This window comes from Schistocerca americana, chromosome 3 (assembly GCF_021461395.2).
Source record: "Schistocerca americana isolate TAMUIC-IGC-003095 chromosome 3, iqSchAmer2.1, whole genome shotgun sequence".
NCBI lineage: Eukaryota > Metazoa > Arthropoda > Insecta > Orthoptera > Acrididae > Schistocerca > Schistocerca americana.
Window position 1 is genome coordinate 775,906,143 of NC_060121.1, and position 20,341 is coordinate 775,926,483.

The 20,341-nt window shown below is 39.2% G+C and overlaps 1 protein-coding gene across 2 annotated transcripts in view; it reads right to left on the minus strand.

Moving 5' to 3' along the window:
* The window catches only part of LOC124606742 (ankyrin repeat and BTB/POZ domain-containing protein 2), a 651,374-nt gene that overhangs the window by 290,513 nt on the left and 340,520 nt on the right, over positions 1-20,341 (minus strand). For both annotated transcript variants that reach the window (XM_047138777.1, XM_047138776.1), the window contains one exon: positions 3,598-3,796. In XM_047138777.1, the coding sequence (XP_046994733.1) occupies positions 3,598-3,782 (185 nt within the window). In that variant the 5' untranslated portion in view covers positions 3,783-3,796. The remainder of the gene's footprint in view (positions 1-3,597; positions 3,797-20,341) is intronic.

The window sequence follows — 20,341 nt, forward strand, 5'->3', positions numbered from 1 at the left end:
ACTGTCTTTATTTACTTGATTCCATTATGTGTTACTTAATGTTTCTCTGTGATGTAACAAACTTGAAAGACAAGAATTATTTTGTATATTTCGTCTACGACTATTGTTGAACGCATATGGCATATTTCCCAATAATCAACAATGCAGCCGCATTTCACTGCATTAGTATTCATCTTTTCTTCCCAAGCCTTTAATTACCACTTTACTTATTACATTATATATTCAGGTTCTTTTATGAGTACAAAAAAGTAAACTGTGTGTCTTCATCAGTTTTTCACTTTCTATTCAGACGTTTCCTACTATTTTGGGTAAGTTACAAATATTTAATATTATATTCTATCTGACCAAAAGTATCCAGACATTTAATAGTGAACATAATATAGCTTGTATCCACCCATCTTCATTATGATTGATTGAACTCTGTTGGGGACACTTCCAGTGGCATGTCTGAATGTCTGTAAAGGAACAGCGTCCCATTCTTCTTCAAGAATCAATACAAGTAGTGATATTGGGCATTGGGATCTGTAGTAAAATCAACATTCTAACTCAACCCAAAGGTATTCCATTGGATTGAGGTCAGGACTCTGGGCAGGGTAACTTGTTTCAGGAATGTTACTAACCACCAACCACTGCCTCACAGATGCTACGATAGGGTGCACAGTCACACTGATACAAATAATCATTATCCTCAGACTGTTTCTCTGCCATACACAGAATTAAATGTTGTGAAATGTCTTGACATTCTTCCACATTTAGCATTTTCGTAAGTGCAATAAGGGCACCACACCTTAACCAGGAAATGCACCCCCATACTGTAACACCATTTCCTCCATGTTTCACAGATGGTACTGCACATGTTGGGAGGTAATGTTCTTCAGACATACACCAAACCCAAACCCTTCCATCAGACTGCCACAGTGTATAGTGTGATTCATCACTCCAAACAACTCTTTTCCAGTCATCCACCAACCAGTGGAATCACTCTTTACACCACCTCAAGCATCATGTAGCACCGAACACACAAACTTAGGCTTATGAAGAGCTGCTCAACCATTGTACCCTATTCTTTTTAATTCACTATGTAAAGTCACTGTACTGCATGGATGCTGGTAGCACTTTGAAACTCTCAGGTGTTTCCTTTGACTGGTTTCATGGATTTTTTATAAACGTCCTCCTCAGTACACAACAGTCCATATTTGTCAGTATGTCTGATTTTTGTTTAGCTGTGGTTGTTCTTTCACTTTTCCACTTCACAATTACATCACCAACAATTGACTTGGACAGTTTTGGGAAGGCTGTAGTGTCCCTGATGGATTTCTTATTCAGGCAAATGACCAGTCTATATTCAAAATCACTGAGATCTTATAACTCACCCACTGTACTGTTACTGGATCTCTATTGACTAGGCAATACTCCCTGCCTCCTTTTACACTTGCAGGTCCACCTCTCATGCCATCTAGTGGTCAATTTCATGCTGCATAGCAGTGTCTGGGTACTTTCATTCAGATAGTGTATATGTTCCTGGAGCTATACATAATTCTATAAATCCGTTACTGCTATGCACAGATGTGTTTTAAACAGAATGTAAATTGAATGAAAATCCTTTTTCAAAGTACAGTAGTAAAAATTAATATGAAGGAAGGAAAAGGAGGTTTCAACATTCTGACAACAATGGTATTGTTAGAGGGAGGGGACAAATTACAGCAGGAGAGGGATAAGTAAGGAAACTGGCTGTGTCGCTTTCAAAGGAACCACCCTAGTATATCCATTAATGGGAATTCAAAAGATTACATACTTTAGAAGGAACCACCCTAGCATATGTATTAAATGATTCATGGAAATCAAAATAAACTAAATCTGCATCACTGGAGGGAAATTTGAATAACACTCCTCCCAATTGCAAACTGATATGAATCATGTATCTGAAAGAATACATGTTTTGTACGTAGCAACTGCTGAAACAGTGACTGACTGGTAATATGTGGCTAGTACACAAACAAAAAGGAGAAGAAGAATACAGAAGTTGAATCTCTAGCTTTCATAATCTTTTAAAACATTCCTTTTAGTGGAAGATAAACAGTAGAAAGTAAATGTTCAGTTTTGAAACATTTGATACCAAGTCCAAAGATCACATGCTGAAGATTTTTCGGATTTATAAACTTAATTCATTCATTTGTTGTGTTCTGTGGATCTCAACAGGGATATGAAATAAATCGATTATACAGTAACAAAAGACAAATATAACAGAGACTTACTCTGTGTAGGCCTACTGTGTTAACAGTAAACCTCACTATCCCTCTTAAACACTATTCATAATTATGCCAGCTAAATTTAATCCGATAAATGAGAAAGAGAGGTAATACTTTGAAAAAAGCTTGTGTCTCCTTAGTTATACTAAATAGCTGTAGTTTATTTCCAATGGGTAGCTGAATATTTACTCCAATTTCAATGGTTGAGTTTATAGAAGCTAAGAACAAATACTGACTTCTTTTAGAGTTCACAAAATCATCATTCAGCATGTAACATATCCAGTTTTGCATAGATCTGCTATAAGAGTGTTTTCATCCAGCCTGTCACATGACACTAGGCACTTCTACTCATCTCAGCTGGTCATACTGCAGAGGAAAAGCTATGCCTTTCTCTTTTCATGTTGTGTTGGCAGATTCCCACAGAAACCAGAGCAGTGTGTTTCTCCTCCTAGTTCTCACAGCTAATCAGCTGCCTGACTGCTTCACATTTGCAAGTTAGTCCACTACACTTCTAACAGAGAAACTTGCCAAGTAAATCTCATAATGTCAACAATTGTTGCTCACTACCTGCATAAATAACAATACTACTTCACAAAAGTCACTTTCTCACATTACTTTAGAAAAACTATAATTCATCTAGGTCACAATGGCATACTGCACATGAAGCTGATTTGTAAATTCTGCAAAGAGGCAAAACATAAATTACGTCTGAGGCTCACATTCAAATTTGCATGTCATTAGCTTATAACTTTATCTTATCTTTTCACACTGTCCAGGTAAGTGGAGATGTTTTATACTTGGTATTCTGCCTCTGTGTTAAGTGTTGATTGTTTCTTAGAAGTACATCAGTGATCTGTTTTGGAACCGTGCAGACTAATACAGTTACAAAAAGTAAACTGTGTATATTTTATCAAAAAGTGTCAGTGCATGTTTAACAAAAGTAAAATCTAGTAGTTATATTAAAATAAAGAAAATAATGAAAATATAATTATTTTTAAATAATTATTTGCCAGAACTGTTCTCCTATATGACTCATTACAGTTTTAAAAAAAATTCTGTTGCACGAGTTTATAGACTTAATACTACAAATACACAAAAAATTGAAAAAAATTACTGTAATGATATTTGTAGCCAACCTGCTGCTCTAATGAGTTAGAAACTACATGAACCCCTTTCTTTTGGGTTTTAATATGAAACGCTGGATGAATTGATTGAAAGAAACTTATTTTTTCCTTGCTTCTTTTGTACTGCCATGATATCAATAGAAATGATGTTGAGATCTAAGCATCTTATGTTTCCTATCACTGTATTCTATTTTAGCGACCTTTATACTGTAAATGTTACTCACCTTCTGGGCTTCGGCCTAACAATCTCATGACTGCCTTCGGTCATGCACAGTGGGCTGAGTGCACTGCGGTAGTGGTCGGCATCCCTAAATTCGGCAACTGGTTGGCTGTGTACTGGTTGAGAATGTGGACCAGAGGCTGCGGTGGGTCCTCCAGAGGAGCAGGGAGCCGACACAGGTGTGGACATGACTACTGCTCTGCCTGAAACATAGAATTCCCAGCATCAGGTTACAAGCTGTACTGCAAACTGACAAAGATATCATTAGTTGACAGCAACCACCGAAGAAAGCTTAAGCATTATGGGTGCTTGTGCTGAACTGTGAAAGCTGGAAGTCTGAGATGATCAGGGGTGTTTATGACCTATTCATGGATATTAAGAATGCATAAACTTACATGACAGAACATTTACTCCTTAATGATACTTACAGTTTTAAGGAATCAGTTTCAGATGAATGGCAGTTCAAACATATTTTTTTGTGACTGTATAGTTGCAAACTTAATTGCCACATAGGCTTTGTACTTTACTCAAAGTGTCATTATGGAGTCCTGTACTAAGACTTTTTTCCCTTAATTACTCACACCAATGAACCAGAAAACTGAGATGTTCAAGAATTTGGAAATGTGTTTAATACATTTCCTGTAGCTTTAAATTAACATATAATCTGGACTCTGGGAATATAAATTCCTTAAAACCTCATAACAGATGCAAAACATGATAAATAATATTGTTAATGCATCATACTTTATTCACTTTGGTCACAGCAGCTAGTGATCAAAACAGCTAGTATTGCTGTTACACTGTACAAATTTCTTTTGGTTTGCATGTGTGGTACGTAATTCGTTATTCTGTGGCTGAAGGTACTTCATCAAACCATTGCGTACTGAAAACTACAGATGTTAATGCTTCAGAAAACTGCAGTGAATCGTTTATAACTATGCCTAACACCATTAGGTATCAAGAAAACAGAACACCTCTCAAATCTTTTTAGTTGGTAATAAAAACTAACTGAAAAACAAATACTTCCCTGACTTGCTGCACATCTGTTATATTCAAGCTCCAGCATCCAAGAAATCTGTGTGTGTGTGAAACAGGATAACTCTCAAATGTAAAAACCAAGGGTGTGAGCAATGTCAATTTTGATAGTTCCCGTATCCAGCAACAGATGGCAACACTTATCTCTAAGCTTTTACATTAGGTGGTTTGCCCGTTTTACTGCGCATGTCTCCATACGTGGTACCTACACACACACACACACACACACACACACACACACAACATTACTCCGGAGAACGTATGGCCTTTCTACTGTATGTTTCAGAAACGTTTCTTTGACGTATTGGGCGTAGCTCGACCCAAACATTTCTGCCGATTGTATGGCAAGGCGTTATGCAACCCACATCAACCCCTTGGCCCTCCAGCCAACGACCTTTGCAGCGCCGGTACGAACATAAACGCAGGAATTTTCAGGGACGTATGGACCGGTTCCGGAAGCCTGCTTCCTCGGGTCGTTTCCCGACACTGCTGCAAGGAAGTTCTTAATGAAACGACGTCCTTTCGCCCTGGTTTCGTCATTGCACGCGCTGGGCACCCAACAACATGACACACTTGTTTCAGAATCTTGTCCATAAATTTCCGTAAATAACATGCGAGAAACTGAACTTATTTAATATATTAAATACACTTGCAATTAAAGTATTTACTCACCGCCGTCCGAGGCTTTGGCTGGTTCGCTGTCGCTAATGTAGTCGGTTGCATTCTATCAGCAATGGTTTACAGTCTGTCATTGATTTTCCTTAGTCTTTATTTGCAGTCTCTGGTCTTTTAAAACAGCACTTCTTTCCCAGTTTACGTCCAATCTACAGGCGTTCCGAGACACACACAAATTTTTTCGATATCTGTTTCGTTTTCTTCTACAAATTACTTAGGCTTATTTGATATTGCTACATGAAATCGGGAAAAACTCCACACAGCTAAGATCGCTAGTAAATTCTTTATTTAAATAAAACCATTTATCTCAAAAAATGCTTTACTAGCTGTTTTGAGTTTTTCCTGAATTCATTATTCTACAGATCGCCCCCATTCTGGTAACGTCAGGAATATGTTATTGATATACATGTAAACGATTCAGCTGTCTTCGTTCTGTTAGTCACTCAGTCGTGACATGAGGCTTCTTGCTTCGCCTTTTTGGCCAATTTTTCCGGGGAAAATAAAAATATCTGCCAGCCGTTCTGTATAGAATATAATAATAATGTTTACGATTATTGCACGTAATTTTTGAAACAGTGAAAGTAAAAAAAAAAAAAAAAAAATCCTTAACATAAGATTGTGCATATTTTCGAACGTTTGACGAATACTTCCGTCATAATTCCACTGTATTAAACAACCAAATTTTAAGTTTCAGAAATCGATACAAGGGTTTTAATTGCAAATTCTCTTCCATTCTGCTCTATTGGGCAATGTTACTGGGGCTGCCATACGTTCGGGTCTCCCCGGATTTGTCCCAATGTCCTGGGGGTGTACAACTGTCCGGGGTAATCTCAGACTTTTTTGTGTCCGGACAAATTCGTTCGATTCGAAATAAATAGATTGAATAAATTGTAGCGGGACTTTGAATTTCGCCGCGCTACACTCGTTCCCTCAGATAAAAAATATCCCGTCGCAGCGGTACGAGCGCTCGACGGCAGAGAAACTACTAAAATTGTAACTCTTTTTTTGTTTTTTATCCGTTTCAATTGTCTCTTGATAGCCGAAGCTTAAGGCAGACGTGATCTGATTAAGACGAAAAAACTTATTAATGTGTAGACATTGTGGTAGTTGTTATGAAATTCGGAGGATGGAGAGAAGCAACTAAAATAAATTGCATTTAATATCAAGACGGTTTTTGTGTACATTAGAAATTCCTGGACAATGAAACTTATTGCAAGATTTCGGAGCCGACTTTTCACCCAGAAATGAAGGAGATTTTTGAAGACCTGGACGCCGCACGAAAGAAGACAAGTTAACCTGGTAAAGGATGATTTATCTACGCCACTTACCCCTGTCAGTTACGTTTTATTATTCTCTGTTTCTTTTCATTAAGTTTTGTAGTGGAAATTGGTTTAACTTTTGCTCAAAAACGCCACAAGGACCACCCCAACAATAGCTTTTCCGAATACGAAGTCCGATAGCTTTTCTGTAATACGAAGTCCGATTTGCATTTCATTCTTTCCCTTTTTTAGGGTCTCTCTTCTCCATTTATTTTTTTTATTAACCACTACAACTGGCTCCCGCGACAGGACGCAATTTTCGGGTGTGTCGTTTTTGAGCAAATTTAAAACTTTAATTTGTATTTTTTTCCCAACAGAGAATATCAAAAAATCCTGAACTTTAAAGGGTAACTAAAACACCAACTTTATTGTACCTAAGCAAATGATTATACCACAATGTTGTAAAGAATTTTTGTAACTGATTCAATCTGTTTTTCTTTGCATGGCATATGTTGATGCAAAACTGTTATTTTGAGGACTTTTGGTGATTATCCGATGGAGATGTATTAAGAAAATCCATATTTTGACGAATACGATTTACGCAGAAGTGTTTGACCAGCCGCTGCAGGACAGAAAATTTAATGGTGAGTCACACAATTATGTTTCATTCAAGCATTCAATAGTCAACTGCAGAATCCATTTTTCCCTTTCCACACATCCTGTAGTTTTCTTCTAGACTTTTCAAAATTATGTATCTCTATTGTAGTTTGTGGTAATTATAGTATTGTTGTAGCATATGAAGATCGTGAATTTGACAGCCAAACAGTCATTTGTTACGAAAAATTTTGTCCGCCCTGCTGCAGCTTTCTCAATCATTGTTTGCAATAGAGCAATCATTTACATTGACGAGAAAATATTTCAACCTAAATTTGAGTCAAATCTTTATTAATCAGACTTATATTATTCCCTTTTTGACTTATGATTATACATCCTATTACAATGGAACGCGGTAAGGTAGAGATAGTTTCGGCAGATGAGTTAAGTGAAGTAGATTCATCGTTCAACCAACACGAAAGTCCGCGTTTCCCTCCATGGACGAGTTCACAGATCAATGCAATGATTTTGCCTCAAACTCGCAACATTTGTGATAATACACAGATGGCGACTTTAAATGACGAAATGTGGAATGTACGCGAGACTAGACCCTCAGCGCCATTGTTAACATCAGCGTCAGAACCGAATATGAGACAAATTCAGCAATGTGACACAAATCGGACACAGGAAACTGACAAACTGGACCGACTATTAGAGTTATTTGCAGACATGAAACGAGACGTTAGTCAGAAAATTGACGCAAAACTGGACGCACTTGGTCAGGACTTTAAACAAAGGCTAGATAAAAGCGACGAAAAATTTGACGTATTAAACCGTACTATGACCGAAAATTTTGAACGAACGACAAAACAGATGACAGAATTAAATAACACCACTCAACAGCTCAGCCAGCGATTTGAGACATTGTCCGATCGAGTAACTAAACAGGAAGAAACTTTGGTTACATTCACACATGAAACAGCAGGAAGTGAACACTCGTGTGGAAGAGTTAGCTCAGGCTCAAATTTCAGCTAGCTCCACCCAAGAAAAGCTGACTGAAGAAGTGGGAAATATTACCCAACAGCTCACAATGGTAGTTCTTGAACAAACCCACCTCAAAGAAAAGATAGAAAAATTAGAAGATCGAACGGACCTCGCGTCACTAAACAACGACACCAATATGGCCGAAAGAATTGTACATGAATGTAAATTGTGTGACGACTACCTGGACAAAAAACTTGAAACAATTACACAGGACATACTTTCAAAAACAAAGACACATGTTAAAGACGAGACAAAACACATACAAGACGAAGTGACAAAATTACGAGACAATGTTGTGCCGTGTTTGGCGATAGGTGCAAACGCATCGTCAGGAAACGACAAAACAGCTAAAACCATGGCTAATGAACACAAAGCAATCATAGATTTAAGTAATGGCATATGTCAATTATCCGTAGGAGAACAACTAATTAATGTTGAACTTAACAAGACGATTGAACCACGACAAAAACATTACGAAGTAAGTCAATTTCAATTGGTATATCCTACCATAGTTAGTGCATGTAATTTAACACCTGAAGATTCAGACTATCAAGAGACTGAGCAGGATTTATTGTATCAGAAATGTGTCGAATCTGACTATTTAACGAAACAACAGCAAGAAGAACTGTACAAATTATTATGTGATTATGCACAAGTTTTCAGTGAGAGGCCTGGTGTAATCAGTAGTTATAGCTACAAAATGGATGTTAGGCCACATAAGACTTATTGTAGGACACATTACAATATTCCATGGGCGAAGAAACCTGCAGCTTTACGTGAAATCGAGCGTATGTTGACCTGGGGTGTTATAGAAAAATCACATTCCCCTTATTGCAGTCCTATCCTGGCGGTAGGCCAGCAAGATGGAAATGTCAGATTGGTGCTAGACGCACGTGAAATCAACAAAATTATTATACCCGTTAACACAAGACCCGTCAACTTGGATGAACAGTTGCTAAAATTTTATAATGTACAATACCTAACTAATATTGACCTCCGCTCATCGTACTGGCAGGTGTCCCTTCACAATGACAGTCGTAAATACGCTGCTTTCCTTTGTGAAGGACGCAGTTATCAGTTTTGTGTGTTGCCTTTTGGTTTGCGCGTTCATCGAGGCGCTTGACGCCGTTCTCGGCCCGTGTTTGTTGTCACGGCGTACGTCGATGACATCGTCGTGGCAACAAATACGTGGGAGGAACATATTGGTCTGTTACAGCAAATTTTATTTAAATTTTCACAAGCTGGAGTCACAGTAAATCTTTCGAAGTCCAAAGTAGGAAGGCGTGAAATCAAGTTTTTAGGCCATATTGTCTCGCCGGAAGGTATTCGTCCCGATTCTAAGAAGATTGATGCTATTCGTAATTTCCCTCCTCCACAAAACCGCAAACAGTTGAAAGCATTCTTAGGTTTATCTTCTTTCTTTCGGAAGTTTGTTTCAAAACAGCTTCTGAACAGCTCTCACCTGCTAACTTTACTGAAAAGGAACGCAATTTGGATATGGACAGAGTTTTGCCAAGCTGATTTTCAGGCTATTAAAGATGCATTGGTGAACGCACCCCTCCTCTGCCACCCTGACATGACGTCCGATTTTTGCCTAGCCACGGATTCGTCATCATACGGCCTTGGAGCTTTTCTATTTCAAATTCAATCTGAATCAAGACAATCTGTCATCAAACCGATAAGTTTTGCGAGCCGCACACTCACTGAGTGCGAGAGGTCGTACTCGGTGACGGAGCGGGAGGCTCTTGCCATTATTTGGGCATTCCGTAAGTTTCGCTACTTTCTTTGGGGTAAACATACTCGCATATACACAGACCACCAAGCCCTTTCTTTCTTGCTATCATGCAAATTGCTTCATTCACGGCTCACCCGGTGGTGCCCTTCACTGCAAGAATACAGCTTCGAAATCATTTACATTAAAGGTAAATCAAACGTAGTAGCCGATGCCCTGTCCCGTTTGCCCCAAGGCATACAGGATTTTTCGGAACTTTCCGAGCAAACATCAGACTTTAACATCTTACTTATGTATGATGGTACATACGCCCCATACTACCGCAATATGTGCAAGAACTTTGCTTCACTTCAGGACAGCGACCCCAGGTGGTCAAATATCAAAAAGAAATTACGTACAGATCCTTCTTCACATTTACAAAGATATTACACAATACACAAAAATGTACTTTTTCATAGGCGTACCCCAGACTCGCACCACTGGTGTGTCTGTCTACCCGACGCGCATGTTGACGATTTTATTCTGTTCACACACAAAACTTGGGGGCACTACGGAGTCACCAAATGCACTGATAAAATAATACAGTACTGTTATTTTCCCAATCTGCGTCGGAGAGTGTTACAAATTGTTCGTAAATGTATCATCTGCCAAAAAGCAAAATTTTCCAACCGATCATCTTTGAATGAATTACATCCTATTATACCAAACCGGCCTTTGGAGTTAGTATCGTTGGATATCGCCGGACCTTATCCCAGAGCTCGTGGAGGTGTGAAATACATCGTTGCTGTATTTGATGTCTTCTCAAAATACTTAAAATTGTATGCCATCCGCACTGTCAACGCATCTGCTATTACTAGACGTTTGACTAACAGTTACTTTACAAGGTTTGGCAAACCCCACAGCATTATCACGGATAACGCACCCTATTTTACGGGAAGAAAATGGAAATCTTTTGTTGCCACACATAACATCAAACATATTCTTACATCAGCATTTCACCCGGAAGGGAACCCCGTAGAAAGGATTTTTAGAGAGTTTGGTCAATTCATGAGAATACATTCACCTCGTAAACACAAAGTGGATTGAATTTTTAGCACCCTTTGAGCAGATAGTAAACAATTTGCCTCATGCCTCGACAGGATACCCACCACAGGAATTATTATTAAACAAACCTGAACAGAACAAGTGGGCTATGCCCATTCCAAAGCTAACCGCATCCACAACACATACACCTTTGGAAGAGAAAGTAAGACAGGCATACACTACGTTGTGCAATAAAGCCAAAATCAGGAAAGAGAAGTATGACAAACATGTTACAAATACACAAACCTATCAGGTTGATGACCTTGTTCTTTTGCGTTCACATCCCAAGTCTACAAAGTTAAAACAACTGAACAGAAAATGGCAGCTATTATATTCAGGTCCTTTCAGAATAGCAAGCATACCTCACCCAGGTTGTTACTCCCTAGAACATCCGTTATCTCACAAGCCGAGGGGGCTGCATCCCCACAGACATTTGAAACCCTTTGTGCACTAAAACAACATAATATAATGATGACTAAGTTGAACATGAGCATATTGCTGTGAAAACGAGATCATAAATATTTGTATTGAATACACGAACATTAAGTTGTACAGCCTAAGAACACAAACATTCATTTATGGAAATTATATACTGCAGTTACACTTGTACACATAATTATGAAGAGAATGTAAACCCAGGTGAGTACACTTACTAAATGAGAAAAGATATTCATGTAGGAATGAGATCTACAGAGGTTACATTTGTTGTTAATTGTAAATTATAAGGTGAATCAACAATTAGTTATTTCAAGGCACTCCAATGACAGGAGATAATAGCTGTTGAAATCAGTAATGACATAGGTATGTAGCAGAATGAATGATGACGTAAGAATGAATGATCAGTATGAATGAGTTAATATTTAGGTTAATATAAGAAGGTAAGTTACTGTGAAGTAGTTGATGGAGACAGATTATTTGAGGAAAATATTATTGGAATTTTATGAGAATGGAAGTGCCAAATGGCCCCACGTATGTGATATATTAATGTTTGATGAGGAATATGTTTAATGTATAAGGATATATATATTATGATGAATATGTGAGTAAGGAATGAGTGAGAATGTTTTGGTAATATTGTGCTACATAGAGAAGTGAGTAAACAGTCTACATCTTTAAGATTATATAAGAATTTCAATTTGAAAGAAAACATTTGTGATGAGTTAGAACACGTGAGTACAAGACATTAAATGTGAATCTATTTTCTGTGCCCTTGAAAATGAACGAATGCAAGAAAAGCAGAGTGAACATTATGATGATTACAGCTGTGGAGATAAGTGTGATAAGAACGTAGCTTGGAAACACATTAGCTTCAATTTATGGCAGAAGTGTAACTTGGTAACCTTTTGTTAAGTTTTGTTAAGCCACTGTGTGGAAGAAAACATTTATAGTTTGTGTTCAGACAGGAGAATGATATTTTAAGGGACTTAAGTTGAAGTATAGTTTTTACACAGCCCTCATGTGAATACATTTGTATAGAAAAAAAATTTTTTACACAAGACAGAAAACCCTGAGGAAGCAAAAGATAGGAGAGTTATTAAGGCCGTTTTGCGATTCGTACAACACCTCCACTTAAGCGAACAGATGACAAAATTACATCTACGTTGAAGACATTTGACTTTTCAGGCTATGTAAGGTAAGTGCAAAGGAGCAGTGACCATCCGTGCAGCCGACGTCGAGCAACGGACAGTGAGAAAAAGACATTTTACTGTCAATTATAATAATATGTTCTTTATTTATGATTTATAGATAGAAATTATATATATATATATATATATATATATATATATATATATATATATATATATATATATATATATATATATATATATATATATATATATATACCACATACATGATGTTTAACCTTCACTAAAGTAGAAGAAAGTTCATGGTTGAACTCTTGAGAGGAAATTTGATATGTTATCATATAATACACATTATGAGAGAGACATTTTCCATTTGTATAGACGGTATCCACAAGAAGTGGAGATATTGAGGATGTACTGAGCAGATATGCGATTCACTTATGCAAGGATTTGTTAAGGTATAATACGCTAAGTCATATGAACAATCACAACACAAACAGAGAATCTGTCATGATGTTACCCTACACAGACTTGACGTAAGGACACTTACATTTACCCATGATTTGGTAAATTGTAAGCACCCCCTTTCACACACCCCTTGAAGGTGATGCAAACATTATAACGTATTGTGTACTCTTTTTATGTATTAGCAGTAGGATTTGGCAGTTTTTAGGTAGTGAATAGTTTCTTCCAGTCTATCTTTCTTTCCTTCTCCATTATCCTACCACCTCCTGCAGTTGGGTATTGTTTGTTTATGGAATGTAAGAATATATTGTGTGACAGTAAACTTTCAGGTATGAATAAAAAGACATGAAGAAGACTGAATGTTGATGGCATTTCAAGCCTGATCAACCACTAGCCAGCCAAGATATGGAATCAAAAGAAAGAAATAAATAATAAATGAAGGAAAGCCCGTGCTTTAAGTATTAAGTCTGATATCCCATGGCACGCCCAAACCTGAATAAAAAAAATATAATAATAAATAAAAATAAAAAAAATTAATACCCCAATAAAAGAAAGCCAATGGGACTTAGTATATTTTTTTTTAGTGTAAATACTTCACATGCATATTCTTGTAAATTTATATGTATTTGTATATGTGTTAAAACTTTGCATATTGTCAACATATTTTGAAATGTGAACACGAAATGTAAGCTTTCATAATTAACTATGTAAACATGTTGGGACACCGTGAACTTTGTTAAAATGTAAATGTGGCAAAAAGTGTTGCAAACTGTGTTAAACAGTGAACGTTATAAACGACGAATTTTGTGTTGTTTGTGAAACTTATGGTGCATAAACCAAATAACTGTTTGTAAATCGATATAAACTGCAATTTACTTCGACGATAATGAGGATTTCCACACTGCAATTGAACGTTTGTTGGCGAGTGTAAACTACGTGATGATACACCTACCTTTGCGAACATCGACGCCGTTGTTCCTGGCCGGCCTTCAGATGCTTTGGAGAAAATAAACTCAGCACCTGTCGTAGGCGATGTGGAGGCTAAAAACTACATCGACCATATATGCCCCGGGAACAATAGTCATGAAAACGCACAAGGACCTGGAGTGTTGTGTCGTAACAGAAGACATGGACGTTGCTTCAGATCACGCACACGCTCAACTTATGGTGTCACCGGACTTAACACGCCATTTATGCTGGAATAACAACTTGTAATGAACACTATGTGAAAGTGAATACTGTGCAAGATTGTCATAACACAGCGATTTTGAAACTGCCGCACGCGAAATTCAGTGATGCTATTGCGCATGCGCAAAGACTACGTGCTGCCAGAGATGCATTGGGAAACCAATGCTGGAAGCCAACGATTGCTGGAAGCGCACAACATTAACTGCGCTGGTGAGCAGCTTGCTCAAACACACACTATGTAAACATATATATATTAATTGTCTAAAAAGGATCAAAACTGTAACAAGTGTATGTTGTTGTTGTTGTTGTTGTTGTTGTTGTGGTCTTCAGTCCTGAGACTGGTTTGATGCAGCTCTCCATGCTACTCTATCCTGTGCAAGCTTTTTCATCTCCCAGTACCTACTGCAACCTACATCCTTCTGAATCTGCTTAGTGTATTAATCTCTTGGTCTCCCTCTACGATTTTTACCCTCCACGCTGCCCTCCAATACTACATTGGTGATCCCTTGATGCCTCAGAACATGTCCTACCAACCGATCCCTTCTTCTGGTCAAGTTGTGCCACAAACTTCTCTTCTCCCCAAACCTATTCAATACTTCCTCATTAGTTATGTGATCTACCCATCTAATCTTCAGCATTCTTCTGTAGCACCACATTTCGAAAGCTTCTATTCTCTTCTTGTCCAAACTATTTATCGTCCATGTTTCACTTCCATACATGGCTACACTCCATACGAATACTTTCAGAAATGACTTCCTGACACTTAAATCAATACTGGATGTTAACAAATTTCTCTTCTTCAGAAACGCTTTCCTTGCCATTGCCAGTCTACATTTTATATCCTCTCTACTTCGACCATCATCAGTTATTTTGCTCCCCAAATAGCAAAACTCTTTTACTACTTTAAGTGCCTCATTTCCTAATCTAATTCCCTCAGCATCACCCGACTTAGACTACATTCCATTATCCTTGTATTGCTTTTGTTGATGTTCACCTTATATCCTAATTTCAAGACACTATCCATTCCGTTCAGCTGCTCTTCCAAGTCCTTTGCTGTCTCTGACAGAATTACAATGTCATCGGGAAACCTCAAAGTTTTTATTTCTTCTCCATGAATTTTAATACCTACTCCGAATTTTTCTTTTGTTTCCTTTACTGCTTGCTCAATATACAGATTGAACCACATCGGGGAGAGGCTACAACCCTGTCTTACACCCTTCCCAACCACTGCTTCCCTTTCATGTCCCTCGACTCTTATAACTGCCATCTGGTTTCTGTACAAATTGTAAATAGCCTTTCGCTCCCTGTATTTTACCCCTGCCACCTTTAGTGTATGTAGTATATAGATTTAGAAACCAAGTATTGACAAAGATAATCCTCTAAGTATGCACGTGGCGTTTCCTGGGAAAATATGTACAATAGACATTTAGGTATATCTATTCTATTGTTTGCTAGCCTGCCACGCTAAATGTTTTAGCGTGACAGTCGAGGGGGCGATGTAGCGGGACTTTGAATTTCGCCGCGCTACACTCGTTCCCTCAGATAAAAAATATCCCGTCGCAGCGGTACGAGCGCTCGAAGGCAGAGAAACTACTAAAATTGTAACTCTTTTTTTGTTTTCTATCCGTTTCAATTGTCTCTTGATAGCCGAAGCTTAAGGCAGACGTGATCTGATTAAGACGAAAAAACTTATTAATGTGTAGACATTGTGGTAGTTGTTATGAAATTCGGAGGATGGAGAGAAGCAACTAAAATAAATTGCATTTAATATCAAGACGGTTTTTGTGTGCATTAGAAATTCCTGGACAATGAAACTTATTGCAAGATTTCGGAGCCGACTTTTCACGCAGAAATGAAGGAGATTTTTGAAGACCTGGACGCCGCACGAAAGAAAAGTTAACCTGGTAAAGGATGATTTATCTACGCCACTTACCCCTGTCAGTTACGTTTTGTTATTCTCTGTTTCTTTTCATTAAGTTTTGTAGTGGAAATTGGTTTAACTTTTGCTCAAAAACGCCACAAGGACCACCCCAACAATAGCTTTTCCGAATCACGAAGTCCGATAGCTTTTCTGTAACAAAAAGTCTGATTTGTGTTTCATTCATTCCTTTTTTCAAGGTCATTTACGATTTTAAAACCCCCTTTTTATTCACCATTTCTTCCCACATTTCCAGTCTTTCCTTTTCTTTTCTTCTCTTTTTCTTTTTTATTTTCCACTACAAAATCTTATTTAAAATTTAATTAATGAGGACTGGCGGCCGCGAGGTTTAAGGTGCCATGTCACGGATTGCGCGGCCCCTCCCACCGGAGGTTCGAGTCCTCCCTCGGGCATGGGTGTGTGTGTTGTCCTTAGCGTAAGTTAGTTTAAGTAGTGTGTAAGTCTAGGGACCGAGGACCTAAGCAGTTTGGTCCCTTAGCAATTCACATACATTTGAACATTTGAGGACTGGCGCATTGGTATTTCATTCGTTTTATATTAAAAAAAAAACAGCGGCAAGCACGCTTAGACGCTCACCTATACACGTGCCGGCCGAAGTGGCCGAGCGGTTCTAGGCACTTCAGTCCGGAACCGCGCATTGCTACGGTCGCAGGTTCGAATCCTGCCTCGGGCATGGATGTGTGTGATGTCCTTAGGTTAGTTAGGTTTAAGTGGTTCTAAGTTCTAGGGGACTGATGACCTCAGATGTTAAGTCCCATAGCGCTCAGAGCCATTTGAACCTATACACGTATACTATGTTTACATGCAGTCCCAAAACCGGATTTCTTAAACCGATGTACCAATACCGCTTCTGGTTGGTCGTGCAAACAGCTCAAAAGCGATTATGGAAATCCGTTACTAGCTGACGGTTTTCCACTTCCTCAATCCATTTTCGCTCCCGTGTAAACGCACAACCGTTTTTGAAACGTGCTTGGGCTCTCAGGTTACGCTTGGGCTGTCAGGTTACATCTTGTTTTCAAAATATTCGCTCAATGCGGACGGGATGACTCATTGGGCAATGAAGGAGAAGCAGGAAATTAAGACTGCACACGAAGCCGTCTACGTCTATTAATTAAGTGACGAGATATAGCAATTGTGCTGACTGAATCAGAAACTGGAACAGTGACGGACACAGAAAAACCTCAAGGAGGGGGGCGCTATAAGATATATTGAGCTACCTTTATTTTTACCCTAATAAAAAATAATCAGTCACATGCAAAGTTAAAGAAAGTTTCATTTAAACTAATTACACACTTATACAAGGCAATGTCATATTACGAAGTAAAAAAGTTACAATTGTGGTACTCTTCCTTAAATGATGAATTCTATGCGCATATGCTTCCTGGCACATTGGTTAATTACATCGTCAATTGGACAATCAATGTCAGGGTAAGTGTTCAACAGAGCTAAGCCACAAAGTCGATCCCTATGTGCCAGACAGAAACGTACAGGGCTATTACAAATGATTGAAGCGATTTCATAAATTCACTGTAGCTCCATTCATTGACATATGGTCACGACACACTACAGATACGTAGAAAAACTCATAAAGTTTTGTTCGGCTGAAGCCGCACTTCAGGTTTCTGCCGCCAGAGCGCTCGAGAGCGCAGTGAGACAAAATGGCGACAGGAGCCGAGAAAGCGTATGTCGTGCTTGAAATGCACTCACATCAGTCAGTCATAACAGTGCAACGACACTTCAGGACGAAGTTCAACAAAGATCCACCAACTGCTAACTCCATTCGGCGATGGTATGCGCAGTTTAAAGCTTCTGGATGCCTCTGTATGGGGAAATGAACGGGTCGGCCTGCAGTGAGCGAAGAAACGGTTGAACGCGTGCGGGCAAGTTTCACGCGTAGCCCGCGGTCGACGAATAAAGCAAGAAGGGAGCTAAACGTACCACAGCCGACGGTTTGGAAAATCTTACGGAAAAGGCTAAAGCAGAAGCCTTACCGTTTACAATTGCTACTAGCCCTGACACCCGATGACAAAGTCAAACGCTTTGAATTTTCGGCGCGGTTGCAACAGCTCATGGAAGAGGATGCGTTCAGTGCGAAACTTGTTTTCAGTGATGAAGCAACAATTTTTCTTAATGGTGAAGTGAACAGACACAATGTGCGAATCTGGGCGGTAGAGAATCCTCACACATTCGTGCAGCAAATTCGCAATTCACCAAAAGTTAATGTGTTTTGTGCAATATCAGAGTTTAAAGTTTATGGCCCCTTTTTCTTCTACGAAAAAAGCGTTACAGGACATGTGTATCAGGACATGCTGGAAAATTGGCTCATGCCACAACTGGAGACCGACAGCGCCGACTTCATCTTTCAACAGGATGGTGCTCCACCGCACTTCCATAATGATGTTCGGAATTTCTTAAACAGGAGATTGGAAAACCGATGGATCGGTCGTGGTGGAGATCATGATCAGCAATTCATGTCATGGCCTCCCCGCTCTGCCGACTTAACCCCATGCGATTTCTTTCTGTGGGGTTATGTGAAAGATTCAGTGTTTAAACCTCCTCTACCAAGAAACGTGCCAGAACTGCGAGCTCGCATCAACGATGCTTTCGAACTCATTGATGGGGACATGCTGCGCCGAGTGTAGGAGGAACTTGATTATCGGCTTGATGTCTGCCGAATCACTAAAGGGGCACATATCGAACATTTGTGAATGCCTAAAAAAACTTTTTGAGTTTTTGTATGTGTGTGCAAAGCATTGTGAAAATATCTCAAATAATAAAGTTATTGTAGAGCTGTGAAATCGCTTCAATCATTTGTAATAACCCTGTATAAAATACAATGCCGCGGTCGCGCATGCTACATAGAGAAGTGCAACTACTCGATAACTCGTTCCAGTCGAGTCGACTGACGAAAGAAACGAGCGAATGCGATCGTCCACGCAAGGCGCGCCCCCTATATGTATCCGCCACTGAACTGGAACAGCTGTTTACCCGACGCCCTATTTAACTGAGCTAGCAAATACGCTTCAAGCCTTGACATCTAAACACGTCAGCGATAAACGCTTCCGAAACTCGGTTTTTGCCTTTCGAAAGTTGTGTTGCAAGTAAACGCAGTGATATTTTCCATACTTGTTTACTGAGAACAATGAGAAGCCACCGACAATCGACGCCAACATGCAGCGCGCTGCCTCACGGCGCGATCGTCGACAGGCTCTATGTGCTCATAAAAGTACTCCGATTTCACCCAATGTGCGACGTTTTCGAAAACTTCGTCCGATCGATTTAAGTTCAAATGTGTGTGAAATCTTATAGGACTTAACTGCGAAAGTCATCAAAAATGGTTCAAATGGCTCTGAGCACTATGGGACTTAACTTCTGAGGTCATCAGTCCCCTAGAACTAAGAACTACTTAAACCTAACTAACCTAAGGACATCACACACACCCATGCCCGAGGCAGGATTCGAACCTGCGTCCGTAGCGGTCGCGCGGTTCCAGACTGTAGCGCCTAGAACCGCTCGGCCACCCCAGCTGGCGAAGGTCATCAGTCCCTAAGCTTACACACTACTTAACCTAAATTATCCTAAGGACAAACACACACCCACGCCCGAGGGAGGACTCGAACCTCCGCCGGGACCAGCCGCACAGTCCATGACTGCAGCGCATTAGACCGCTCGGGTAATCCCGCGCGGCTGGATTTAAGTGCTGAGAGGCCTAAATATTACGAACTTATTCCAAAATACTGTCAAAACAAGTGACTTACTTTACATTTTAACGAGCAGCCCCTAAAAATCGTTTGTAGGTATACCCGTGTACTATATTTTTGTTATAAATGATGATAGCCTCTAAGCGAAACAATCGGACATTCAAAATATCTCTGCCAGATCACCTGGATTTGATAGTAATAGTCGTAGTAATAGCAGTAGTTTTCGACTCCGTTGAAAATGACACAGCCAATTTCGCTCACCGTCCTAGTCATTTACAGTGGAAACCCGATTATCCAACCCTCACTAACCAGGACTATTTCTTTTTTAATCGGCAACGATAATTATTAAATCTAAATAAATTTAGCCAACCGTCGTACACGGATCCTGGCATAGTGTCACTTAAAACACTGACACTGAGCAGTACAGTACCATATCGTCCCCATTTG